Source organism: Dermochelys coriacea, chromosome 8 (genome assembly GCF_009764565.3).
Source record: "Dermochelys coriacea isolate rDerCor1 chromosome 8, rDerCor1.pri.v4, whole genome shotgun sequence".
NCBI classification, from domain to species: Eukaryota; Metazoa; Chordata; order Testudines; family Dermochelyidae; genus Dermochelys; species Dermochelys coriacea.
The window spans coordinates 44,431,832-44,459,408 of NC_050075.1; the positions used below are offsets into that span (position 1 = coordinate 44,431,832).

General features: G+C 44.4%; 1 protein-coding gene across 2 annotated transcripts in view; it reads left to right on the forward strand.

The window, feature by feature from the left end:
* Positions 1–27,577, forward strand: part of NOTCH2 (notch receptor 2) — a 141,603-nt gene that overhangs the window by 10,909 nt on the left and 103,117 nt on the right. For both annotated transcript variants that reach the window (XM_038413057.2, XM_043520154.1), the window contains exons 2-4: positions 14,289–14,370; positions 26,128–26,387; positions 27,191–27,526. In XM_038413057.2, the coding sequence (XP_038268985.1) occupies positions 14,289–14,370; positions 26,128–26,387; positions 27,191–27,526 (678 nt within the window). The remainder of the gene's footprint in view (positions 1–14,288; positions 14,371–26,127; positions 26,388–27,190; positions 27,527–27,577) is intronic.

Below are 27,577 nucleotides of genomic sequence, written 5' to 3' on the forward strand. Positions count from 1 at the left end.
CCTAGTACTTGGAAAAATTGTGGTGATGGCATGGGCTGCATTGATGAAGGAAACTCACAGCTGAATGTCATCAGTGTATTTACACAGGACTCATGGTCTTTCAGTACCTTACTGCAAGGGTGTGGATAGAGTGGGCTCAACTTACGGTGGCTGGACAATGATCTGTCCTCAGGGCAAGCCTGCAGGTATGGAGACTGAATTTCCACTTTCCTTCATGGTGGGATGTGTGTCTCCTGTTTGTCCCAGGGTGTAGCCATGGGTGGGTCTGGAAAGGTGGCCAGGGGTGGCGGAGAGAAAGGTGGGCAGAGAGAGGACGGGGAAGGGAAGTGCCCTGGGTTATGTTGCTGTGCCTGTAGCCAGCTGGGAAATGACTTCCCCACCATAAATCCCTGCCCTGTTGGGGGTTGGAGACCAAAGCCCCAGCCAGGCTTCACCTCGCACTTTATGATAAATGGATGCTGCTCCTCTCCCTGCCACCCCCAATGCCTGTGGGTAGGAATTGCCCATCTGTCCTTATCCCTGAAGTCAGATAGAGGCTCCTTCCTGCCCTGGCTCTGCATCTTCTCTGCCAGTTGCACTGTGGAGCCCCCCTCAGCCCAGCCAGGCTTGTCGACCAAGGGAGAGTCCTGGGATGGGAAGGGAGCCCTGGGGTATGTCTGTGCTGCAGCTGGGAGCATGCTTCTGCTTACCAGCTGAACTGAACGGACACTCACTAGCTATACTTTAATTAGCCACCAAGTACAAACCTACCTGGACTCCCTGGTGCATACTCAGGTGGCTAGCACAAACTACTGCCCATGCCATCCCAGGGCCAGCTATTTTTAGCATGCTAGTTCAAGCAAAGCTAGCACAAGTCCATCTATTGCAATTGGAAGCATGAACATGGTGTCGACATACCCAAAGTCTGGTTACATTCAAGCTGGGGGTTTGATTCCGAGCTTGCATAGATGTAACTGCACTAGCTTTGCTTGGGCCAGTGCCTAAAAATAGAAGTGTAGCCAAGGCATCATGAGCAGCAGGAGGGGCTAGCTACCCCAAGTATGTTCCCAGTGTCTCAAACGGGCATGGACTTATGGTGACCAGTCCCTCCTACCACTTCCGTGGCTGTATTCTGTTTTATTTTTTTCATTGAGATAGCATGAGTATGCCTCCAACATACTTCAGGCTCGGATTGGATGGGCCTCGGTGCTAATTCCAGCCCACCTGTAGCTACACTCCTTATTGATCGTCTCATGTAATGTTGGTGTGGGTGGGGGAATAGTATTGCCCTTTGTAAGGACCTCCAGGTGAACTTGCTGAAGCCTGATAGTGATCAAGGGGATGAACAGTGTAGAGGAAATTTCACTGTGAGATATTGCTCCTGATGTCCATGGGCAGTGGTTTCAACATATCTGAGAACAGTTAGTTTCATGGAGTTTTCTCCCATGTTGTGGAAGCTTATACCTTGGGAGTGTCTTGCATTGCAAGCTTTTTTTCCCATGTACAGAATCTCACCGTAGTAGCTTTCTCTAGAAATGAGAATTTAGGGCCCTGCTGAGGATCTTTAGTTTATCCTTCTGTTCAAACCACCTGTAGTGAAGAAAGTTGCTGGGGCTTTACCAGTTTCCATGCAAGGATCTGAGTACTTCTCTCGCCTGATTCATGGTTTCCTCTTGGTCTTAGCTAGATAAGCTGTGGATATATCTAAAGGTGTAAAACCTTACACCCGCAGTACCATAAGAAGCCAGGAAGATCAACACGGTGGGAGGAAGTCGCATTCTGCTATGTTAAGTGAGATCAAAAGATTTGAAAATACTGGGCTTGTGGTCTTTTTATTGCTTTAGGGTATAAAAATGCCTGGAATGGCTTTTTAATAAGCAGTCTGCTTGGTTTTCAATAGAACTATTAGGAATATAAAGTCTAATATTCCTGATTTTGTTGTAGGATTAGTGGGATGTCTGGGGCCATTGTGAGCTCTTAATACCTTATTTGAAGATGTGGAATATTTAACATTTTGAGTGAATTAATTCTTTGTTAATCACTGAAGTTAAATAGGTCTCTACAGAAGCAAAACAAAGTTTAATCAGTTTGATTTAAAAGGCCTTTCCCTCTTCAAAAACTTTATTGTCATTATTAACATACATGAACTTTTCATACAGTATTAACAAATCTTATTCATAACCAATATCTGCTACCTTTAAAGACTCATTTGCATTTTGGCAACACCTTATCTGTATTTTGCTTATTCAGATTCCCAAAATGGTAACCAGTAATTATAAAATCGACTTCATCCTGATATAAGGCTATCATTTTTTCGTTTAAAGGATTTTCTGTACTTTATTTCTCCATGCCACTACTGTTAGAGGATCTGTCCTTTTCCAAAAGTGAACTTTCTCACCATCTGGCTGCTAGTAATAATTGTGTTTATCGATGGGTCCTTCCCAGAGCCAATACTCTTCTTTGTACTGTAATCTGCTAGATTCACCATGGGTTTTGTGGGTAGCCTAACTAGTTAGCTTAAATTTTATTTCTGTTTTTTTCTCTAAATTTTAGGGCATTCCCACCCTTTATGCAGAGAGGTCCCCATTCGCTCATATCTTTTTCAGCATTTGACTCCTTTTTTATATATTTTCCTTAGCTTAAATGGAGTGATGTACCATTGGTAAAATATTTTGTATACACAAATAGATGAGGTATTGATCCTTTCTCCAGATATTTTCCCTTTGTTCCAAAGTGATATTTATTTTAGATGCTCTTCCCATTTTTATGTAGAGGTGGTCTTATCTTCTAGATCAGAGGTTTTCAACCTTTTTTTCTTTTGCAGACCCCTAAAAATTTTCAAATGGAGGCGTGGACCCCTTTGGAAATCCTAGACATATTCTGTGAACAACCAGTGGTCCGTGGACCAAAGGTTGAAAACCACTGTTCTAGATCCATCAGTAATTTTTCCTTATACCATATGGAGATAACCAGCATTATACCATATGTGTTATCCCAGTCCGTTTCAGAGGTCTGTTCCCAAAATCAGTGTTTCTATCCTTGCTAATGGTCTCCTGAAACTTGGGCTTCCTAAATAGAATTTCATATAATGCCTTAGTAACAAATAAGCCCAGACTGGTATAATAATATTCCCCATGCGTTCTTCAATGGTATTAATATTCATAATTTTATTATAGAATAGCTATCTGATGGTTGTGTGTACCCTTTTTCCTCCTATTTATTACTTTTGGATTACATAATCCTTGAAATTCTAGATTGTTTCTGATGGCTGTAAGTGGGGACAGCAAGGTCTACCTGTTTATATCAAATTCCATATCCACAGTGCAACCATGGGACGTGGATATTTTTCTTTTTGTGTTAGTCTCTATTTCTCAGGTAAAAAATCAATGCAGTACATTTATTTTTAAAGTCCTGTTTGATTTCCACCCCATGTTTACTGGGGTCACCATGGTACGAGGCTGCTGATAACTTTAATTTAGCTGTTCAATGATATTTTAATAAATTTGGTACTGCCAGTCCCTCTTCGAGTGGGTCTATAGAGTTTTTTTTTTCTGGGTAACTTATTGGACCATGCAAAGCAGCAGTGTAGCCTAGTGGGTAGAGCATTGGACTGGGACTTAGAAGACCGATGGTCTATTTTTGTCTCTGCCTGCTGGGTGACCTTGGGCAGGTGTTGTCTTCTCTCTGTGCCTTAGTTTCCCTATCTATAAAATGTAATAATGATACTGATCTCCTTTGTAAAGTGCTTAGAGATCTGCTGATGAAAAACACTAGACAAGAGGGAGATATTTATTATCGTTACTCAAGTTCTTTTTGGTATCCATATTGGTTAGAGCCTTAAGTGGGAAATTTCATTATGGTATAATTAATTGTAATGGCTGGTATGTATCCAAGACATGTATATTTTTCAGATTGAAATAATGTAAAGAAAAATTCATATGCTGATTGAGGATAGGAGAGAGATTGACTATTAAATATTTTGTTTAGATGACAAACTCAAATACATCTTGTAGTTTTCTCATCATAGATTCTTCTATCTGTGTGTGTGTATGTGTATGTGTGTGTATATATATATATATACCATTTTTATATGTAATATATATATATATATATATATATATATATATATATATATAAATTGTATAGTCTGATAGATCCCTTAATTCATTAATTTTTCAGAATGTAGGCCATAGGTGGTACTAAAATTGGAAACCATTACTATCACATTGTCTGCATGCAGCACAATTTTATGTTCTGTTTTATTAATTGTTAACCCCTGTTATGCTGCTATTCTGCCATATATTTTGTGCGAGGAGTTCCATAAAGAAGGAGGATAGCGTTGTCTGGTTCCTGTTTGTAGTTCGAGTTCTTGGGAGTGTACCCTATTAACTTTTGTCCTAGTAGAAGGGGAGTCATATTTATCCATGTCTTCATATTGGCTCCAAAACTCATCCTTGATAGCAGTGTTTCTAGGAAAGGCCACTCTACTTTATCAAAGGAGACCTCAGCATCTAAGGTTAACAGCAGACCTTTATTTGGGTTGTTCCATTCCGCCTATCATGAATTACTCTTATGACTTGTCTGTTATCACTCAGTTGTATGCTATGGATGAAACCTGTTTGATCAGTGTGTATTAATTGAGGCAGGACTGTTTCTATTCTGGCCAGTCTTTGAAAATATTTTCTACATTAAGAACCAAAATTGGTTTAAATGAATCATGTGTAGTAGTTTGTCTTTGCAGTTTTGTTGTTATTTCTTGTACTATCTTTCATTATAGTGGGAGTTTCCTTACTCTAAGAAATCACTAGCATGGTTGGCTTACGTGTAGTGATATCTAATATCTGTCATCATATAAAACTCTACTGAAAACCTCTCTTGTCCTGGGATTTTTGTGTTGGCTTTGATTTTAATAGCTTCTGTGACCACCTTCCTTTATTGATCTTTCTAAGTCTATCAACTATTCCTGAGTTAACCTTGCCATGATAGCCTCAACATATTCCATAATTTCCCCCAAGGTGCCTTATAGTTGGAGGCATAAAGATTTGTGATTGCCTGAATTCAGCAATCTTTAACAGTTTTACATTTCACTACTCTTTTACATTTTGTTTGTATTTGACTTGTCCCTTTTTAATCTATAGTCAACCTGTGGAGCTCTTTGCCAGAGGATGTTGTGAAGGCCAAGAGTATAACAGGGCGCTAAAAAGAGCTAAATAAGTTCATGGAGACTAGGTCCATCAATGGCTATTAGCCAGGATGGGCAGGGATGCAAACCAGGCTCTGAAGTATCCCTAGCCTCTGTTTGCCAGAAGCTGGGAATGGGCAATAGGGGATGGATCACTTGATGATTACCTGTTCTGTTTATTCCCTCTGAAGTACCTGGCATTGGTCACTGTTGGAAGACAGGATAGTGGCTAGGTGGACCATTGGTCTGACACAGTATGCCTGTTCTTATGAGTTTATTAATCTTATTTCCCCATCATGATACCTCTGTTTCAGCCAGTTATGAGTGCCTTTTCAGCTGTCTCCAAGTATGGCATTTAGATGCCCGCTGAAAGCCTTCCCTTAATAGCCGTACTCTAATTCTCTTAGGGATGTGCCTGGCAGTCCTAGCAACATACAGGGGTAAGCACAGCACCAGTGAGACATAGTAATTCAGGTGTGGCTGCTCACACCCAGCCTAGTCACCCAGTTGCCTATCACCCAAGTGAATGCTGCTGTGAAGTCTCTAAGGTGCCACAAGTACTCCTTTTCTTCTTTCTAAGAAAACAGATTTTCTGACAAAAGAAAAGTAGACGAAGTCATAGCAGCCTCCTTGGATATGTTGCAAGCTCTTTCAGGCTGAAGAGGCAGATCAGTTATATACTAACCTAATGATTAACGAAGGCAGGAGGGATCTTGTGAGACAAGGGGTAAGAATCAGTGACAACATGACTCAAAAACCTTGTTTGATCCACTTGGTCCGTGTGCAACTTTAGAAGAAAGGTCTGGTCAGTCTATTTTGTCTTTCCAGATAATACCCTCTTCCTTCATGTTGAGCATACAGTAAATTTTCGGTTAATTCAATGTTTAGCATAACCTTAATATAGTGTTTATTGTGGGTGAGTTAATGATATTGGAAGCTTTACTTTTATTTTCTGACTCTTGTGCGTAGCTTGGTAAGGTAGCCTAGACATGGCTTTTGATGTAAACAAAGTAACTGAAGTTGCTTATTTCTTTGTGTTCATTATTAAATTGTCTCCCATGGTAATTTTAGCAATGCTTGCACAAAGAAGAAGCTAATTTTGCTATGGGAGCCATAGACTCTAATTTCCCTTGTGCATTTAAAAGAATGTTTTCAGGTTAAATTATTTTAGCTTTCTAATTTCTCTTTCAATAATTTTAAATATTTGTAATGTAATTGGAACAATTTTAATCTTATTTACATTTGATTGTTTTTGTTTAATCTTTTTGTATAGTCTATTTTAATTGTCCAAGCTGAAAGAAGTACACAAAGTAGTCGCTTTCACTTCTGTTTAGTGAGTATTGGGTTATCATGCACTATCCATGTACTACAGTTAAATGCTTGATTTGTACTGTCCATTTGTACAACTATTGAACCTGACAACATAACCCTCAGTGGTTTAATTATCTGCTAGGCAGCAGTTCAAGGTGATGCTATTTTGTTGAGAAAACAAAGGGACTTAATCTTTTTCCTTCTGTACCAGTCTTTGGGCTGATAAACTGGGACAGAGGCTGCACATACTTCTTGCTACTGTAAGAATCTACTCTTCTTTGCCTGTGCTGCTCTACTTTGCTTCACTGGTCTGCAGGATCTTTATAGAAAAGCTGAATGCAGTCACACTCTTATTTTCTTATTCTTGACCATGCCAAGATGCTATTGAAAGTTAAGTCTATATTGGTGGCCAAATGCTAGTTATACTTTTGAGTGGGTTACAAAAAGTCAAATAGTCAGTTTTCATTGTAGTGACAAGGCTTCAAAGTGAATATGGAAATCTGTTTGCAAGTACTGGTGAAGAAGAAATAAACCAAATCTTTTGGTTGTCATTGTATTGGCCTTATCAGTGTGGGTAGGTTGAAAATTCAAGCACTCTGAGGTAGAGACACATAATGAACACACACCTCTGTCTTCCGGGGCCAGTCCATTAATATTTGCTAATGGTCACTTTATTTCTTGTCCTACTCAGAGGATAATGAAGGACTGTAGAAGGTGAAGTTGCTAAATCTTAAATGCCCAGACACTTTACAATTAAAACCATACTGGCCCAAACTTAACATTTAAGTTAGAGCAGTTAGGCTGCTGCACCAGTAATGTTAGAGATACAGTTGTAAATATAACTATGGGGTGTGGATTATATGGCCATTTACTATGTAGGAGCTATGGATGTTGCTGGTAATTGGAGGAAGAGTAGGTCATGGGTGCAAATTGTAATCAGACTGAACTTTTTTGACAGTTGCTGGAAAATAATTGTTGTAAATCTGTGTTAAAGCTCTTGTTGCCTAGTAACCCTGACCTAATAGGTTATCGTAAGGGGCTCAGAGAGGAATTTTGTTCATTTCCTGACTACTGAGCAGAGGCTGTACTGTCTCTAAGTGCCTCATTTTCTGAAATCAAGTTAATAAGAAACAGGCATTCACATTTTGTGAGGAATAGAATAGCTGTAGCTTTAGATATTGGACTTAATTTTATTTTATTTTCTTGGGACTGCAAGTGTACAGCGTTCCTACACACCTCACAGAGTATATGAATTATTTACATGCTCAAGGATCGTTGAGAAATAACATTTCAAGCCTGATATAGTAACTGCAGTCCTTTCTGAGTTTGTCTTGTTTGCAGATATAACTGGAACTGGCTACTGAGAAACTTTAGTATGCCTGATACCTCTGCCTCTGTTGCTTTGTGTCTGGGGCAGCCCACTAGCTCCGTTCCTTGTTGGAGAAATTCATGTCCAGAATTTAGACCCTAAGGGCTGGTTGGACAAGGACTCCCCCTCCACCTCTGTTTTATCAAATTACTCCTGAATATAGGTGTCTGCTTCATTCAACTACAAGTAATCCAAATACAGAAGCTGTAGTTAAATGTTCAGGATTTGATACAAATCAACAAAAGCAAAACTGAAATAAGGGGCTGCCTGTCCTGCAGCATGTGGAACACATGGGTCTGTAGATTAGAATAGCAGTGCTAGAGGGGGCAATATATTACTGAAGCTCCTAGAGGCCTCAGCCAAGATCAGTGATGTTTAGTGCTTTACAAACACACAGTATCCTTAAGCTGACACTCTAAATAGACACGGGAGACAAAGGCCTTGGGGATAAGTGGGGGTAAAAAAGGCACAGAGGTGGAGTGACTTGCTCAAGACTATCTAGCAGGCAAGTGACAAAACCAGGAGTAGAACGTAGGTCTCCTTATTCTGTTAGTGCCTTATCCACTAGACCAGGGGTCTCAAACGCATGGTCCGCGGGCGGCCTGTGGAGTTATTTCCTTTGGCCTGCCATAGGCGCCTACTCCACCGGCAGCCAAGCTCCGATGTAGTGCACTCAGGGGAGGAGGCGGAGAAGAGGCGGTGCTGGGGCGAGGATTTGGGGAAGGGGTTGGAATAGGGGCAGGGTCTTTGAGGAAGGGGATGGAATTGGGTGGGAAGAGGCGGGGCAGGGGCGGGGCCTCAGGGACTAGACGAGCATTCTGAGGTATGAAGTTCAGCATGTATGATTCTTTGCTGTGAGTAGTTGGGAAGAATGTTTATTAAAAGTGGCAATGTATTTTGTATGCGTAGTTGCTTTTAAAAGTTCCTGTTATTACAGCTATGTTGATAGACTGTTAGTATAGATCAGCATCAGTGTTACTGACCACATAAGGAATAGTTACAGGTGTTTATATTTTATTAAAACCCCCTTCACATTACAGTTTTAAAAAAGTTAATACATTGACTTTTAATATCATACTATATTACTCTTCATTTTTTACTATACTTTTGTATCATTGTATGAAAAGGTTTCAGTGATGCAGCCCTCAGGCCAATGTACTAGTCCTCATGTGGCCCTCATGGTGATTTGAGTTTGAGATACCTGCACTAGACCATGCTTGATGCCTCACTAAAAAGTCTCTAAATTCAGTCTACAGAATCTTTCCTTCTCAGGATGTAGATTCTGTTTAACAATTCTTTGTTTCTTAAGAGCTAATCTGCTCCTGTTTATCTCCCAGCCATAATCTTCTGATCAATCATAATTGCCACATTAACTGTGATGTTTTAGCAATTTCTGGATTAATTTGGAGAATTTAACAAATGTATGTGAGATATTGAGGAACAGAGCCTCTCTTTTAATGCATATGTCCCTAGAGATTGGAAAGAATGGATGGAAAAAGAATGTGGTGCAGGATGTTCTAAGCCCTGGTCTACACTAGGCATTGAGGTCGAATTTAGCAGCATTAAATCGATGTAACCCTGCCCCCATCCACATGACGAAGCCCTTTTTTTCGACTTAAAGTGCTCTTAAAATCGATTTCCTTACTCCACCCCCGACAAGGGGATTAGCGCTGAAATCGGTTTTGCTGGGTCGAATTTGGGGTACTGTGGACACAATTAGATGGTATTGGCCTCCGGGAGCTATCCCAGAGTGCTCCATTGTGACCGCTCTGGACAGCACTCTCAACTCAGATGCACTGACCAGGTAGACAGGAAAAGGCCCGCGAACTTTTGAATGTCAATTTCCTGTTTGGCCAGTGTGGCAAGCTGCAGGTGACCATGCAGAGCTCATCAGCAGAGGTGACCATGCAGAACTCATCAGCAGAGGTTACCATGATGGAGTCCTAGAATCGGAAAAGAGCTCCAGCATGGACCGAACGGGAGGTACGGGATCTGATCGCTGTATGGGGAGAGGAATCCTTGCTATCAGACCTACGTTCCAGTTTTCGAAATGCCAAAACATTTGTGAAAATCTCCCAGGGCATGAAGGACAGAGGCCATAACAGGGACCCGAAGCAGTGCCGCATGAAACTTAAGGAGCTGAGGCAAGCCTACCAGAAAACCAGAGAGGCCAACAGCCGCTCTGGCTCAGGACCCCAAACATGCCACTTCTATGATGAGCTGCATGCCATTTTAGGGGGTTCAGCCACCACTACCCCAGCCGTGTTGTTTGACTCCTTCAATGGAGATGGAGGCAACACGGAAGCAGGTTTTGGGGATGAGGAAGACGATGATGATGAGGTTGTAGATAGCTCACAGCAAATAAGTGGAGAAACCGGTTTTCCCGACAGCCAGGAACTGTTTCTCACCCTGGACCTGGAGCCAGTACCCCCTGAATCCACCCAAGGCTGCCTCCCGAACCCACCAGGCGGAGAAGAGATCTCTGGTGAGTGTACCTTTTAAAATACTATAAAAGGTTTAAAAGCCAGCATGTTTAATGATTAATTTGCCCTGTCATTAGTGGCTCTCCTGGATATACTCCCAAAGCCTTTGCAAAAGGTTTCTGGGGAGGGCAGCCTTATTCCATCCACCATGGTATTCCATCCACCACTTTACCACTCCAGGCCAGTAGCAAGTACTCGGGAATCATTGTAGAACAAAGCATTGCAGTGTATGTTTGCTGGCGTTCAAACAACATCCGTTCTTTATCTCTCTGTATTATCCTCAGGAGAGTGATATCATTCATGGTCACCTGGTTGAAATAGGGTGCTTTTCTTAAGGGGACATTCAGAGGTGCCCGTTCCTTCTGGGCTGTTTGCCTATGGCTGAACAGAAATGTTCCCCGCTGTTAGCCACGTGGTGGGGGGAGGCAAAATGTGACCTTGTAATGAAAGTATTACATGTGCTATGTATGTAATGTTAACAACAAGGTTTACCATGAAAGAGTGTACCCATTGTTCTATAAAATGTGTCTTTTCAAATACCACTGTCCCTTTTTTTTTCTCTACCAGCTGCATGTGTTTCAAGGATCACAGGATCTTCTCCTTCCCAGAGGCTAGCGAAGATTAGAAGGCAAAAAAAACGCACTCACGATGAAATGTTCTCTGAGTTCATGCTGTCCTCCCACACTGACAGAGCACAGATGAATGCATGGAAGCAGACAATGTCAGAGTGCAGGAAAGCACAAAATGACCGGGAGGAGAGGTGGCGGGCTGAAGAGAGTAAGTGGCGGGCTGAAGCTGAAAGGTGGCGGCAGCGTGATGGGAGGAGGCAGGATTCAATGCTGAGGCTTCTGGAGGATCAAACTAATATGCTCCAGCGTATGGTTGCGTTGCAGGAAAGGCAGCAGGAGCACAGACCGCCACTACAGCCCCTGTGTAACCAACCGCCCTCCTCCCCAAGTTCCATAGCCTCCTCACCCAGACGCCCAAGTACGCGGTGGGGGACCTCCGGCCACCCAGCCACTCCACCCCAGAGGATTGCCCAAGTAACAGAAGGCTGGCATTCAATAAGTTTTAAACTTCTAAAGTGTTGTGTGGTCTTGTCCCTCCTCCACCACCCTTCCTGGGCTACCTTGGTAATTATCCCCCTATTTGTGTGATGAATTAATAAAGAATGCATGAATGTGAAGCAACAATGACTTTATTTCCTCTGCAAGCAGTGATCGAAGGGAGGTTGGAAGGGTGGTTAACTTACAGGGAAGTAGAGTGAACCAAGGGGCAGGGGGTTTCATCAAGGAGACACAAACAGAACTTTCAAACCGTAGCCTGGACAGTCATGAAACTGGTTTTCAAAGCTTCTCTGATGCACACTGCACCCTCCTGTGCTCTTCTAACCGCCCTGGTGTCTGGCTGTGCGTAACCAGCAGCCAGGCGATTTTCCTCAACCTCCCACCCCTCCATAAACGTCTCCCCCTTACTCTCACAGATATTGTGGAGCACACAGCAAGCAGTAATAACAGTGGGAATATTGGTTTCGCTGAGGTCTAACCAAGTCAGTAAACTGCACCAGCGCGCTTTTAAATGTCCAAATGCACATTCTACCACCATTCTGCACTTGCTCAGCCTGTAGTTGAACAGCTCCTGACTACTCTCCAGGCTGCCTATGTATGGCTTCATGAGCCATGGCATTAAGGGGTAGGATAACTATAGGCATTTCAACATCCCCAACGGTTATTTTCTGGTCTGGGAAGAAAGTCCCTTCCTGCAGCTTTTGAAACAGACCAGAGTTCCTGAAGATGCGAGCGTCATGTACCTTTCCCGTCCATCCCACGTTAATGTTGGTGAAATGTCCCTTGTGATCCACCAGTGCTTGCAGCACTATTGAAAAGTACCCCTTTTGGTTTATGTACTCGCTGTCTTGGTGCACCGGTGCCAAGATAGGGATATGGGTTCTGTCTATGGCCCCACCACAGTTAGGGAATCCCATTGCAGCAAAGCCATCCACTATGACTTGCACATTTCCCAGGATCACTACCTTTGATAGAAGCAGATCTTTGATTGCGTTGGCTACTTGCATCACAGCAATCCCTACAGTAGATTTGCCCACTACAAATTGATTCCCGACTGACTGGTAGCTGTCTGGCTTTGCAAGCTTCCACAGGGTTATTGCCACTCACTTCTCAACTGTGAGGGCTGCTCTCATCTTGGTATTCTTGCACCTCAGGGCAGGGGAAAGCAAGTCACAAAGTTCCATGAAAGTGCCCTTACGCATGCGAAAGTTTCGCAGCCACTGGGAATCATTCCAGACCTGCAACACTATGTGGTCCCACCAGTCTATGCTTGTTTCCCAAGCCCAGAATCGGCATTCCACCGCATGAGCCTGCCCCATTAGCACCATGATGCCCACATTGCTAGGGCACGTGCTTTGAGAGAAGTCTGTGTCCATGTCCTCATCACTCTCATAACCGCGCTGACGTCGCCTACTCGCCCAGTTTCACTTTGCCAGGTTCTGGTGGTGCATATACTGCTAGATAATGCGTGTGGTGTTTAACGTGCTCCTAATTGCCAAAGTGATCTGAGTGGGCTCCATGCTTGCCGTGGTATGGTGTCTGCACAGAAAAAAGGCGCGGAACGATTGTCTGCTGTTGCCCTGACGGAGGGAGGGGTGACTGACGACATGGCTTACAGGGTTGGCTTACAGGGAATTAAAATCATCAAAGGGGGTGGCTTTGCGAGAAACTGAATGGCCCCCTCAAGGATAGAACTCAAAACCTCAAGGATAGAACTCAAAACTGGGTTTAGCAGGCCGTTGATTTCACAGAGGGAGGGAGGAGAAAATGAATACAAAACAAATCTGGTCTATTTCTTGTTTTGAGCCACTTCATCTATCTTTATACCTCTTGCTGGCAGCAGACTGTGCAGTATGACCGCTAGCCATCGTCACCTCCTGGGTGCTCGGCAGAAGATGGTGCAGTATGACTACTGGCCATCATCTTCTGCTAGCTGCAGATTAAGACAGTGCACTGCCGGTAGGACTCAATCGCCATGAGACGAAACAATGGAAGTGACCTGGCTGAGTCACTCCCATGTTTGCCCAGGCTCCCAGTTAAAAGAGCACCCAGGACTGCGTCGACAACGGCTACCAGTCGTACTGCACTGTCTGCTGCCAAAAGGCAATAAACTGCTGCTGTGTAGCAGTGCAGTACCATGTCCGCCAGCACCCAGGAGACATACGGTGACGGTTAGCTGAGTGGGCTCCATGCTTGCTGTGGTATGGCATCTGCACAGGTAACTCAAGAAAAAAGGCGCAAAACGATTGTCTGCCCTTGCTTTTATGGAGGGAGGGAGGGAATGGGGGCCTGACGATATGTACCCAGAACCACCAGTGACAATGTTTTAGTCCCATCGGGCACTGGGATTTCTACCCAGAATTCAAATGGGTGGTGGAGACTGTGGAATAGCTACCCACAGTGCAAAGCTCCTGAAGTCGACGGTTGCCTCGGTACTGTGGACACAGTCCGCCAACTACATGCACTTAAAGCATTTGTGTGGGGACACACACACTCGACTGTATAAAAACGCTTTCTGCAAAACCAACTTCTATAAATTCGACCTAATTTCGTAGTGTAGACATACCCTAAGTAGAAAGTTCATCAGGAGCTGTTTTATTTAAGGGTGGCTCCAAGCCCAAGGCGTAAAGTTTGAAACCATTATTTCCTATACATTGAAGTAATACCACTGTCTTCGTTGTTTGCTAGAGTTACTGTGCTTTGTTTTGAAAGTCTGTCTGTTAAAAGAAACTAGATGGTTTTAGTGCCCCCTATGTTGCTCCACTATACAAGTATTGTGGATTTGATTTCTTTTGCAATCCCTTGGGCTACTTTTGAAGTTTTAAATATTAAACACTTCAGTGTTTTAATACTGCTATGAAGGTTACTGGCTTAACTCTCCATTGCTTTTCTTTCAGCTTTACAGTGCCTAGATGATTTTAAGCCTTGTATCAATGAGGGAAAATGCATCTCCTATCGCAATGGCACAGGATACTGCAAGTAAGTAAGCTTTACATGAATCCTGTCCTCTCCTCTGCTTTTCAATCCAGATCTAACACATAAAGAAAACAACCCAAAGGCTGTGGTCAGGTTCAGGCTTAGTGTGAATTTTTGATTGACATGAAGAATCTTTAAACCATGGCTGCCTTTGGATTGTAGGTTGCATACCTATGGAAGAACAGAAAAATAGAGATTAGAGATGGAAAGACTTGTTACCAAGCCCTTGAAAATAGTTCCTTGCATTACTCTAGTTCTCCATTGAGCATTGTCTGAATGTGTCCTCATACTTCGGTGATGCATGTCTCTAAAGCCATGGTGCCCAAACTTTTCAGGTCTCCCCCTGCCCCCTTACCAGTTATGAATCTGGCCATGCCCCTCCTCCCCATTACTCCACAGTTGGCTCAGCAGAGGATGTTAGGCTGGGGGCAGAACTGGGGCTAGAGGCAGATCTGGCCTAGAGCCGGACAGGGAATAAAGGCAGATCTGGACTGGGGGCGGAGAGGAGCCGGGGCAGAGCTGGGCTGGGGCAGAGCAGGACTGAGTGGCACTCCCTCCACACCCCCCCATGGGAGCTGGCCTGGGCCCTGCTATGCACGCTCCTGAACGTTCCTCCAGGGTGTGCCCCACTGTTTGGGGACCACTGCTCTAAAGCATAGCTTGGGACTTTTTGGCTAGCAGTTTACTCTTAACTTAAGGTTTAACTAAAAACCTGTTAGTTTTTGTCCAGGTTCTTAGATTGGGCCTTGATAGTTTGACTTCTTTACATTAAGTTAGGAACAGAGGCTGTGAAAGTGATGAACCTTATGGGCAGATTTCCCTATCCTGCTCGAAAACATCTGTTACTTGTAGCAGGTGCGAACTCACTCCTCTTCCAGCAGCTTGGCTTTATTTACAAAAGGAACTCAAAGCTCAAAATCCAGGCCGAACTTAGCTATTTGCAGGGTTCCTCTGAACTCTGGTGCCAACCACCATAGATTCTGTCACCTCTTTGTCTGTGTGGGGGTAACAAGGCCCATTCAGCATGTGTCACAGGAACCCACCTAGTGTTGCCTAGCTCATAGGCTTGGTTTCCTGGCAAATTCTTGCAGCCTTCTTATAAATGTGACTTTGCTTTTTTGCTGCTGTATGGAAAATCTCTAAACTGCAATCGGTGCACTGGAGCAGTCTGTAGTTTCTGGAAAATGACATTGTACCTGTTTGAACACAACTCACTTTTGGTAGGTTAACTTTGCAACTACAAGGACGGACATTTTTTAAAAGCAAGCTTCACCTCTGCAACAGTTGATGGTGTTGGTCATCCTCATTTGCTAAAGTCAGCTTCCCATTTGCCTGTGATGAATGGATTTTTCAAGCCTTTCTTACTTCATTAATGTTAGTAGTACCATTTTGTAGCACATTGAAATCCTCTCTTCTTGGTGCTTATATTCTTCAAATATTTGTAGATTTCATCCTACCTGCTTAGGCTGGCTAGGTAACCAGCTATTTAGCTCTTTTCAGCATTTCCTTCATAAATCAGTCCTTCCTTCCCCTGAATGTTTGTAACCTGTCTCTAAAGTTCCATCAACTTGTCAGTATCTTTCTTCTGATAGGGTGCCCAAAACTGAAAGCAGTATTTTGTGAAATTGCACCTGAGATGTGTAGAGGGAAAATCATAATCTCCCTATACTGGGATGCCTTTTCAGTTTCAGATTGATGGTTTTTTTGCAGCCATGATGCACTGCATGCTAACACTTGCTGTTCTCTATCACCTCTTAGGTTTTTCACCCTTATTGCTTTCCAGGTTTCTCCTTTCCATGCAGGGGTGAAAGTAAGTTGAGTGACTTACCAGTACGCTGGGGCCAGCTCTGGCCCCCGGAAGGGGCAGGGCCTAAGGCAGAAAGGGCAGGGCTGAGGGGGGTCAAAGCCAGCCCCAGCCCACCCTGTAAGGTAAGTGCTCCCCCTCCCCTACCGGGGTAGCGGCAGTAGCAGCCCAGGGCTCTGACGGCTATTTAAAGGACCTGGGGCTCCCCTGTTTCTACCGCCCCGGTCCTTTAAATAGCCCCTGGAGCCCTGGAGTAGCGGCGGCGGGGCTCTGGCGGCTTTTTAATGGGCCGGGGCGGTAGAGCCCCAGGCCCTTTAAATAGCCATCAGAGCCCCACCACCGCTACCCCAGGGCTCCAGCAGGGGGCTCTGGAGGCAATTTAAAGGGCCTCGGGCTCCAGCCACTGCTGGGAGCCCCAGGCCCTTTAAATTGCCCCCTGGGGAAACCGGGCTGCCCCAGTACAGTGCATTGGCTCGTGCCAGTACGCTGTACCAGGGTGTATCGGCTTACTTTCACCTCTGTTTCCATGCTTTCGATTATTTGCCCCAGATATATGAGTGACATTTTTTAAAGTTAATGCTTACTTTCTCTCCTTATCTGTTAAATAACTTTCTGTTTCTGTCTTGTGACTGGTGTTGAAATTGCTTCCAATCAGCACCACTTATAAATTTATTAATCTGGTATCTGTCTAGGAAGATGTTAAATAAAACTGATTCCAACACTGGTCCCTGTTGTACCTTGTTACAAAGTCCCCATCTTGAGATAGTCCTATTAATTGTGTTCTTGACTATATGACAGTTTTCAATACACCTGGTAACTTAGCTACTTTGAATTTCTCATTTAAGATTTTGACACTGTTGGTTGTTCTACTAAATCCAGCTGTTGCTCACTTCACTAACTGTGAAGTGCTCTCAAAAACTATCAAGCATATGTGTCAAGAGGGACACCCAAGTAATTAAAAGCCACGATTTCTGGCAATACTTCTGGCTGGTGGTAGCTTTAATCGTTTGACAAAAATGTATGATTTAGAGGTGTTTGTAACTCTTGCTGCTGCCTGCCTTCTTTTCTGGTAAAAGTCTAATGCAGGCCCAATCGTCTCTTACTCCCAGTCTCACAGCTCAATCCTTCTAAAGGCACCAATGAAAACTGAAGACATGCAGTGCAAGTTCTGACACCTGCATGACCTTGCACCAAATATCCAGTTCTGGTTTAATGGTTTGTTTTTTGCAGAGAGGAAGGAAATGTAACAGAAAACTCAAACTCAGTCCTTTAAGGTAGAATTTCCATGTTTGATGTTAGCATCCTGTTTTCCTTTGCAATGACTATGGGGAACTTTTAATAGGGGAACTTCCCATCTGCTGGGGCAACCTAAACTATTTTCTGAAATATTTTTATAGCTGCAAGAATAGAAACATTGTATTCAGGAAGCTGAGCTGTCAGACCAGGGCAAGTGGGTTGACTCTGAGCTCTCCAGTATCACTCACTAATTAGCTAAATCCCCACCCCTCCCACTTGGTTGTGTTTTCTGAGTTTGCTGCAGTACTTCCTCTGTTTGACAATAAGTTAATGAGAGGCTCTCTTCCTCTTTCTTCTCTCGACAGAGTTGTTTGTTATCAGACTAACTTGTTAAGGCTGGGAGTAGGGGAAGATTTAGGGCCTGCAGTAAACTTTTCCCAGAAAGGAGAAAGGCAATAGCAAGAGTTATATACAGCTTTAAATCATACTTTTTTTTTTTTCAAATAAATCGTTAAAGCCAACACCAGCCAGACATATTGCAAACAACCACAGCTTTACATTACTATCCGTGAAGAACAAATGGACAGATGAAGTAGAAGCCCAGTACATCATAGGCAGATATACACTGAATAAAAATTGGGTTAGACTAAAATGTTAATAAGCAAAATAACTAGTCTAAATACTTGGCAAAGCAGCTAGAAAATGACAACTTAGTACTGAAACCACTGTCATCAGAGTGGTAATTCTGTACTGTCCATGTCCTGCTTAAAAAGAGACCTGGATTTAGGCTAGAAAAAGTCTTCTCCAACGTGGCCAACTTCTGGCAGTTAATTCTTCCAGGGTGGGGATGGAGATCTTGAGCCTGATGTTAAAGCCGTGTTGGATCCTGTATATTCTATTAAAGCACACAGTTCTTGTGACTGGTTTATATATGCTTTGGGTAGCTCCATTCCCGCTGTGCCAGTTTTCTTATGGCACTGTTTGATGGTGCTTCTAACCTCCTTTATCCTTGACTTTGTAGTTAGGCAAATTCCTCTCTCCTGTTTCTATCTATCCTGAGGTCAGAATTAGTTTTCTTTCTGAGGTGTCTCAATGAGTCTCTTCAGACAGTAGATACAAAATACTTTTCTTAAATGGATTTTATTGACACAGTTAGAAATCAAAGAAGCTGTAAAAAGTAGTAATGCACTTGCCTAGGCAGCAAAGAACTCCACTAAAGAGGCCTACAGCCTATATTATAAAGTATTGTTCAGAGTATCACTGACCTGAGTTTTCAGAACAGATAGTGAAATGAATGAAGCTGTTAGAAGTGCTGTGGAAGAAGGGGGCATCTTGCTAAATTTGTACAGGGCCTTGTGCAATGGCCTGCATTTTTGTACACTTTGTGTGCACTTAGGGGTAGGCAGAGGGTTGGGGTGTGTGTGTTCATAACCAGAGGATAGACCAAAAAAAACTTTTAAAGACTTTTAGCCAATTTCTGTCTCTTTTGAATTCTGACTTTTGCCAAACCCACAAGATCAAAAATGCAATAATAGCCCCGGGCTCGCCATCACGCTGTTCACCACAGTAACCTCCCCAGCAGCCCCAGGCGCTGAGCAAATGCCAGCTACCTCCCCAGCACAGCTGCCAAGTTTTGTGCAATGTTATGTCCTACCCCTGCCTCTGCTTGGGGTGGGATGGTATGTTGACCATAAGCTGAATTCCGTGGTTATATACAAATCAAAAACTTGGATAGAAGCTGCACTGCCTCCTGCCTTCAAGCTCAGTGGAAGGACTTAAAAGTAGCTTGGGTCCTGTGGAGCAACAGGATGGTGGTAAGGGGTTTCCAGGCCCATCTGAATTCATTTAGCCCATCCTCTTCTCCAGGACTTTGGCCAGACTTTATTTCAAGTAGGCCCTTCTTAGCTGGCTCTTCTCAATCAGATTCCAACTTCAGGGACCACCTGGGTTGAGAGATAGTGCCCCAGACTGCCTGCAGGGCCCAGCCTACAAAGAAGAGCTCCATGAGCTGAGGCGGATGTCTTCACAGGACCTGCTTTCAGGGGCCAGGGTCAGTCCCAGATCAATCACTGGAAAACATCCACTTGAAACCTGAATTCAGAATGGGGGCAGCCTTTCCCTCTCAGGATGAGACTTTTGATATCTGGCTTTAAGATTAAACTCGATAAGTTTATGGAGGAGATGGTATGATGGGATAACGTGATTTTGGTAATTAATTCATCTTTAAATATTCATGGTAAATAGGCCTAATGACCTGTGATGGGATATTAGATGGGTGGGATCTGAGTTACCCAGGAAAGAATTTTCTGTAGTATCTGGCTGGTGAATCTTGCCCATATGCTCAGGATTTAGCTGATCGCCATATTTGGGGTCGGGAAGGAATTTTCCTCCAGGGCACATTGGAAGAGGCCCTGGAGGTTTTTCGCCTTCCTCTGTAGCATGGGGCACGGGTCACTTGATGGAGGATTCCCTGCTCCTTGAAGTCTTTAAACCACGATTTGAGGACTTCAATAGCTCAGACATAGGTGAGAGGTTTTTTGCAGGAGTGGGTGGGTGAGATTCTGTGGCCTGCGTTGTGCAGGAGGTCAGACTAGATGATCAGAATGGTCCCTTCTGACCTTAGTATCTATGTATCTACCCCCTTCCCCCTCCCTTTAGGGATTGGAAGGAAATCCTAAAGGCTGAAGGAAAGGGAGTAGCTCCTCAAAAGGAGAAGTGCTCACTCTTTCCATCTAGAATCTAGGGGAAGAAGCTGGCACTATATTCCCTAGTCTCCCAACATTCTCTGGAGTTGGGTTATGGGGACAAAAAGCTGCCCATGGCCCAGGGTGGGCAGGAAACACAAAGCTGAGTCTCACCATAGAGACTTCTGGTCCTTTTGTTGTTTATTGGTATTGCAGTAGCACCTAGGAGTCCAAGTCATGCACCAGGATGCCACTGTGCTAGACATCATACAGACGCACAACAAAAAGACAGTCCCTGCCCCAAAGTGCTTATAAGATAAATAGTAAGAAGAGAGGGATAAACTAGCCAGAGAATCCTGTTCTTCCTCCTGAGTCTGTGTGGGAGTCAAGAGGAAAAGACTGATTAAAACCTGTCCCAGAATATTTGCAAACTGTGTCAACTTTGTCGTGGGGCCTACATTTTCCCTCCAGTGATCCTCCAATCAAAACAAAGGGGGTGTCAAATGGGTGCAAGCATTGTAGGAAATTCCTCCCTTCACATACCAAATTAGAACTATATGCTTCCTCCTGTGAAGCCCCAGATGATATCCTTAGGCGTGAATGGGAAACTCCCATGAAACCAAACCTCTGGAAAGATTAGCTAAAGTAATCTGCAGTCAGATAGACTGAGCTGGTGAATGTACCAAAAATGGAGGTAGTACTGTCTGGCGAAGAACAGCCATTCAAACTGAAAGGACATTTCTTTCAAAGGACCCTACAGAAAGGGAATAAACACAACATTGAGGAGAAACAGCAACTTTGGCAGCACAACTGCATCAGCAGCCTCCATGTGTTCTGCTGGTTCTGTTTCTTTGGCATTGACAGCATTGTGTGAATCCAACTCCTTGGATTTCCAGCTGTTTTTTTTAAAATTTGAATAACTATCTGTAGAGTGTTTAGCAAGGGAACATCTATTGTGAAACTTTTTGAGAGCCTGCGCTAAGGCACTGTAGGCAATTGCAGACTGGAGCTGTGAAGGAAAAAAGTGGGTTGGACTAAGTTCTGACTAAAGTATTTGTGCTGGAAAGTAGCCCAGAGAGAGTAAAGGAGAAGCTTTAATTATAAACAGCTGCAGGGCTGATGCAGCCTATAAGACATTTTTCCACTTCAAATTCTTTGTAGCTTTCAAAAATCATAATTGGAAATAGCCTATGTGTGAAACTTGTTCTTAAATAAACGATTAAATTCTTGCAGAAGTAAACAAAGAAAGCTCACATGCTTCTAGAAAGTGCCAGGACAAACTTCATGCTCCCATCACTGTTCCTTAGGGTTAGATGGAAAACTGAGGAGAAACAGTGGCTTTTGTTTGGAAAGGGTATTATTTCCCATTCTGAGCCTGTCATTTTGGAGCTGACACAAGCTGCTATAATTTTAAGCTGTTCTCTAGACAAGTGGCTTTTTATGTAAAGAACTTGAAAAAGCAAATCTTTCTGTGCCTCATTACTATGGAAACTGATCCAAGTTTACAGCAGTGGCTGGTGGATTAGAAGCATTTAAATCAGCTTTACTGCAGTCCTCAGAGTTGCCAGGCATAAACTGATCCACGTTTCTAGTGATATGATGGAGCATGTGTGCAGGGTCTTCTGTTTCTCAGAGTATATTGTCTCATAATGCTTATGCAGTAAATTAGCGTTCTCTATACCTTCCTTACTTCCATACTTATTTATACCTAGCCTGGTTGCACTCATGTACTGAGACATGCTCTGAGCAGGGTTAGACAGTACGTTGGTGTAAGTCTGCTTGGGCCACGCCTACACTCTCGTTGCTGGCTATGTAATATTAGGCTAATGGTGGGATAACATCTGAAAAGGCTAAGATGTAGCCCCACAGGGAGTGCATTCTCATCCATACTGGTTTTCAATTCACTTTTATGGACAATCTTGGATCTTAAATGTAATCTATAAAACTACAAATGGTTTGGGCCCTGGATACCCGAGACTGCCCCTTGAATGAGGAGTGAAATTCTGAAACAGCCTGCCAAGAGTAGTAATCGGGGGAAAAAATGAACTTATTTCAAAACTGAGTTTATGGAGGGTATAGTATGATGAGGTTGCCTACAGTGGCATATAGCCCATCTGCAACTGTTATTAGTTATCTCCAACAGCCAGAGGTGGGACACCAAATGAGGGAGGGCTCTGAGTTACTACAGAGGATTTTTTCTCAGGTGTCTGGCTGGTGGGTCTCACTTGCTCAGGGTCTAACTGATCACCATCTTTGGAGTCGGGAACGAATTTTCCACCAGGTCAAGTTGGCAGAGAGTAGACCATATTATTTTTTTGCCTTCCTTTGAAGCATGGGGCACAAGTCACTTGCTGATTTGAATTAGAGTAAATGGTGGATTCTTTATAACTTGAAGTTTTAAAATCAAGATTTGAGGACTTCAGTGATTTAGACAGAGGTTATGGGTCTATTATAGGAATGGATTCTGTAGCCTGTGATGTGCAGATCAGACTAGATGATCGTAATAGTCCCTTCAGACCTTAAAGTCTAGGCATCTACAGCAGTTCAGATCAACTGAGAAGCTTGAGCCATCAGCCCCAAAGGAAGCAGAGTATTTTCAGAGAAGGAGCCTCAATTTCAGAATTTGTTTCCCCAAACTTGTTAACCTTGGGTCACCCTGCAAATCTTTTGTGTTCTCCCAGACTTTTTCTGGTGTGGAAGGGTAGGAGTAGATTAAAGAGGGTTATGGGAGAATTCTAGTTTGGGGGGATGGATGGGGAAGATCTTCAGTTTAGGACAATGCTGCTTATTTATAGTACATGGAACTGTTCCTCTTTGTACATGTATCCAAAGCTTTTTCACAGATGATAAGACAAGAAGAGACCATTGTGGTAATTAAGTCTGACCTCCTGTGTAACATGGCCACAGGGTAACCCTGAGTTAATTCCTATTTGAATTGGAGCAGAACTTTTAGAAAAACATCAATCTTAATTTAAAAATTGTTGGTGATGGAGAATCCACCATGACCCATGGTAAATTGTTCCAATGGCTAATTACTCTCATTTAAAAAAATTTGCCCTTATTTCTAGTCAGAATTTGTCTAGCTTCAACTTTCAGCCACTGGGATCCATGTGGAACCACACTAGAAACTACCTGCTTAAAGATGACTCCCTGGTTACAGTTGCATTTGGAGATCAGACAGTTTTTAATCCATCAGATGTGTGCATTTTAAACAAATTAGTAAACAGTTGATTTCCGTTCTGTTGCCGCTAGATACTTTGCCTTGAACCTCACTAGAGAACTAATCACTCTTCTTGGAGTCAGAATCTCCCTCCCCTTGATCTGAGTAACTATCGCTGACTTAATTTGGAATTACTCATATCCTGGAGTGGGGAAAATGGAGCATCTGGAGTTCATCCCTAAAATATTTGTAGTGTGTGTCATGTCTGATGCTCCTAGTGGCCTCTTAGACAAGATGTACATATTCCGATTCCTCATCAAACCATCTAGCATATAGAAAAATCTGCAGATTGACAGTCCATTTTTCTCTGCGTTTTTGATATTTTGGCTTATTTGATGTACATTTTGCAGGTTGCTCCTTTAGCTGAAGGAAATAAATGGCAGTTTCTGCTCAGTGCTTCAAAATGGATTGAAAATTCCTAGTCCAAAGGTCATTCAGCAGATGGATTACAGCACTGTGTTTACACAAGTCTTGCTTAGTGAGAAACAGTGATTCTGCACATATAAATCTTTATAATATTGTCCCAATTATCATTAGATGTACCAGTTCATTTTTGTATTTCTTAGAGATGGAAGAAAGATGGTCTAGCGCAGTGGTTCTCAAACTTTTGCACTGGTGACCCCTTTCACATAGCTAGCCTCTGAGTGCGACCCCCTGTTATAAATTTAAAACACTTTTTAATATATTTAACATGATTATAAATGCTGGAGGCAAAGCAGGGTTTGGTATGAAGGCTGACAGCTTGTGACCCCCCCCCCCGTGTAATAATCTCGTGATCCCCTGAGGGGTCCCGACCCCCAGTTTGAGAACCCCTGGTCTAGTGGCTAAAGCAGGGGTGGGCAAACTTTTTGGCCTGAGGGTCACGTTTGGATGGGGAAACTGCATGCAGGGCCATGAATGTAGGGCTGGGGCAGGGGGTTGGGGTGCGGGAAGGAGTGTGTGGTGTGGGAGGGGGTGCAGTGTGCAGGAAGGGTCTCAGGGCAAGGAGTTGAGGTGGAGGAGGGGGTTTGGAGTGCAGGAGGGGGCTCAGAGCAGGAGATTGGGGTGAATGAGGTTGGGGTGCAGGGAGGGGTGCGGATGTGGGAAGGGGCTCAGTACTGGGGGCTCAGGGTAGGGGATTGGGGTGCAGGATGGGTACGGGTGTGGTGGGGGGCTCAGAGTAGGGAGTTGGGGTGCAGGAGGGGTGTGGGCTGTGGCGGGGGCTCAGGGCAGGGGTTCAGGGTGCAGGAGGGGTATCAGGGCAGGGGGTTGGGATGCAGGAGGGATGCGGCAGGGGGTTCAGGGCAAGGGTTCTGGGTACAGGAGGGGGATCAGGGTAGGGGATTGGAGTGCAGGAGGGGTGTGGCAGGGGGCTCGGCAGGGGTTTGGGGTGCAGGAGGGGGATCAGGGCAGAGGGTTGGGGTGCAGGAGGGGTGCGGGGTGTGGTGGGGGCTTAGGGCAGGGGGTGGGGATGCAGGGGGGGTGGCAGGGGACTCAGGGCAGGGGGTTGGGATGCGGGGGGGTGGCAGGGGGATCAGGGCAGGGGGTTGGGATGTGGGTTCCGGCCCAGCGCCACTTACCTGGAGTGGCTCCAGGGTGGCAGCGGCGCTGCACCGTTAAGGCAGGGTCCCTGCCTGCCCTAGCCCCGTGCTGCTCCCTGAAGTGGCCAGTACCACATCCCTGCGACCCCTGGGAGGGCGGGGCGCAGAGGGCTCCATGCGCTGTCCTCACCTGTGGGTTCCACACCCGAAGCTCCCATTGGCCGGGAATGGGGAACCATGGCCAATGGGAGCTTCGGGTGTGGAACCCACAGGTGAGGGCAGCGCATGGAGCCCTCTGTGCACCCCCACTCCCGCAGGGGCTGCAGGGACATGGTGCTTGCCGCTGCTGGGAGTGGCGTGGGGCCCACGGCGCCATGGGGGTGGCAATCCTGTGGGCCGGATCCAAAGCCCTGAGGGGCCATATCCAGTCCGTGGGCAGTAGTTTGCCTACCCCTGGGTTCAAATGTTAGCCTGGGACATGGGCGCTGACTCTGTGGGTGCGCTTTGCACCCTCTGGCAGCCAGTTGAAGGGGGGGAGTGGGGATGGGGCGTGCTCAGGGGAGGGGGTGGAACTGGGCGGGAAGAGGCAGGGTGGGGGTGAAGTCTTTGGGGGAAGGGGTGAGTGGGGCGGGACCTGAGATTGAGCAGGGGTTGAGCACCCCCGGCAAAAGGAGGAAGCTGGCGCCTATGGCCTGAGACTTGGGAGACCCAGGTTCCGTTCCTGTGTTGCTAGAGGCTTCGTGTTCAACTTTTGACAAGTCACAGCCTCAGCTCCCTATCTGTATAGTGGGGATAACAGCACTTTCCTACTTCACAGTGATGTTGTAAGGGGAAAAGTATACTAAAGGTTTTGAGATGGATAACATCTGTTATTCAGATTGGTTGTTTACTTCTGCAGAGGACATTATTAGGTATAGCAAAATGGAATTAACTAATACTCAAGTTTAAAAATATTGAAGGGATGGGGAGACAATATCTGTCTGTCTATCAGTCATATGGAGGGGTGGGGAGGATGGGACAGAATGTTTTTGCCCCTCATTAAATGTAATTGGAGTTTCATTAAGTTTTATATATGTATTAATGTTATGACCTTGTACTTTCAGGATGCTCACTTTGGACAGTCATAAATAACATAAGGGCTTTCCTGTGTACGGTCTATGCATTAGGGTCTGTAATGTTCGGTAGGAAAGACTTTGGGTGTTGATGGTGCCAGTACTGGGACCTTTCACAGTAGTAGCTTGCATTGTGAGGATCAGTGTGAACACACTGCTAATCATGATTTCCATTCTCTTGTAGGTGTCCAGAGAGTTTTCTTGGAGACTACTGTCAGTACAGAAACCCTTGTGAAAGCCATACCTGTCAGAATGGAGGAACATGTGAAACCACATCTGTAGTCGGAAAAGCCACCTGTAAATGTGCTCTAGGATTCACAGGAGAGGACTGCAGATACTCTGAATCGCACATCTGCTTTGTGTCTCACCCCTGCTTAAATGGAGGGACCTGCCAACTGCTTCTTCAGGACACATATGAGTGTGTCTGTCCACCAGGTTACACAGGTGGGACTTCATAATTGTGTCCTTAGTCATTTCCCCTCCACCATTTGAAGTACCTTTTAGCTGGATGTACCCTCTTAAAAATGTTGTTGTCTTGCCCTAATATGCTGTCAAACTAATAGCTTCTGCACTGGAAATGAGAGCTAGGAGATATAGCATGAAAAGATTTGGCTTTTTTTTAAAAAAAGCCGAATTTTGGGCGCCTCACCCTTCATAGCAACACTTTAAAAATACGAATGTATTTTAATCTCTATGGGCTTGTCAAGTGGGGAAACTGACCTCAATAGCTATTCTGGAAGAGATTGTGTATATCAGGAGTTATTCCAGAATAGCTATTGAACTTTAAATTCATGCTCTATCTTATTCCAGAATAACTGCCCCATGTAGGCAAGCTCCAAGAACAGCTAACTGAGCAACTTTGGTCAGCAACAGCTTTCTGTAGGGAAGCTTAATTCTATGTCAAAGGGAAATTCAGAAATCTGTTTTTATCCTTGAAGACCAGGTTGGAGAGGAGAGTAAATGTTAGCAGTGCAGTATCATTCTAGCTCATTGATTACTTCTCATAAATCACAGGGTTCTCTATCTTGCAGCTCCCCCTAAACAGGTTAGAACTAAATCAAATTGGTGGTTGCAATAGGAAATGCTTGTGTTTTAGATCTAACTGTAACATGGTAGAGTACACAGTTGGTGTGTACAGAAAGACATCTCAGCTTTGGGGTGTCATGGGGATGAAGGGAGAGTAGTCTGCATCTTCCATCCAAACAATTTCTGATTGACAGAAGTTCACACATGTCTTGGCTCTACAGGAAAGGACTGCCAGTGGATTGACGCTTGTGTGTCTCAGCCATGTGCCAATGGAAGTACGTGCATCACATCTGGAAGTGGGTTCTCCTGCACCTGCCCAGCAGGCTATATTGGCCCAAAGTGCGAGATGGATGTAAATGAATGTGCCATACCAGGACAATGCCAACACGGTGGAACTTGTCACAATTTGCTCGGTTCTTACCAATGCCAGTGCATGCCAGGCTTTAGAGGACACCACTGTGAGAGCACATATGTGCCATGTTCACCATCGCCATGTATGAATGGAGGGACATGTCATCAAACCAATGATTTTACCTATGAGTGTAACTGTCTGCCAGGTAAATACTTAGTCGTTCCCAAAACCCAGCTGGAATGCAGTGGGAAATCAT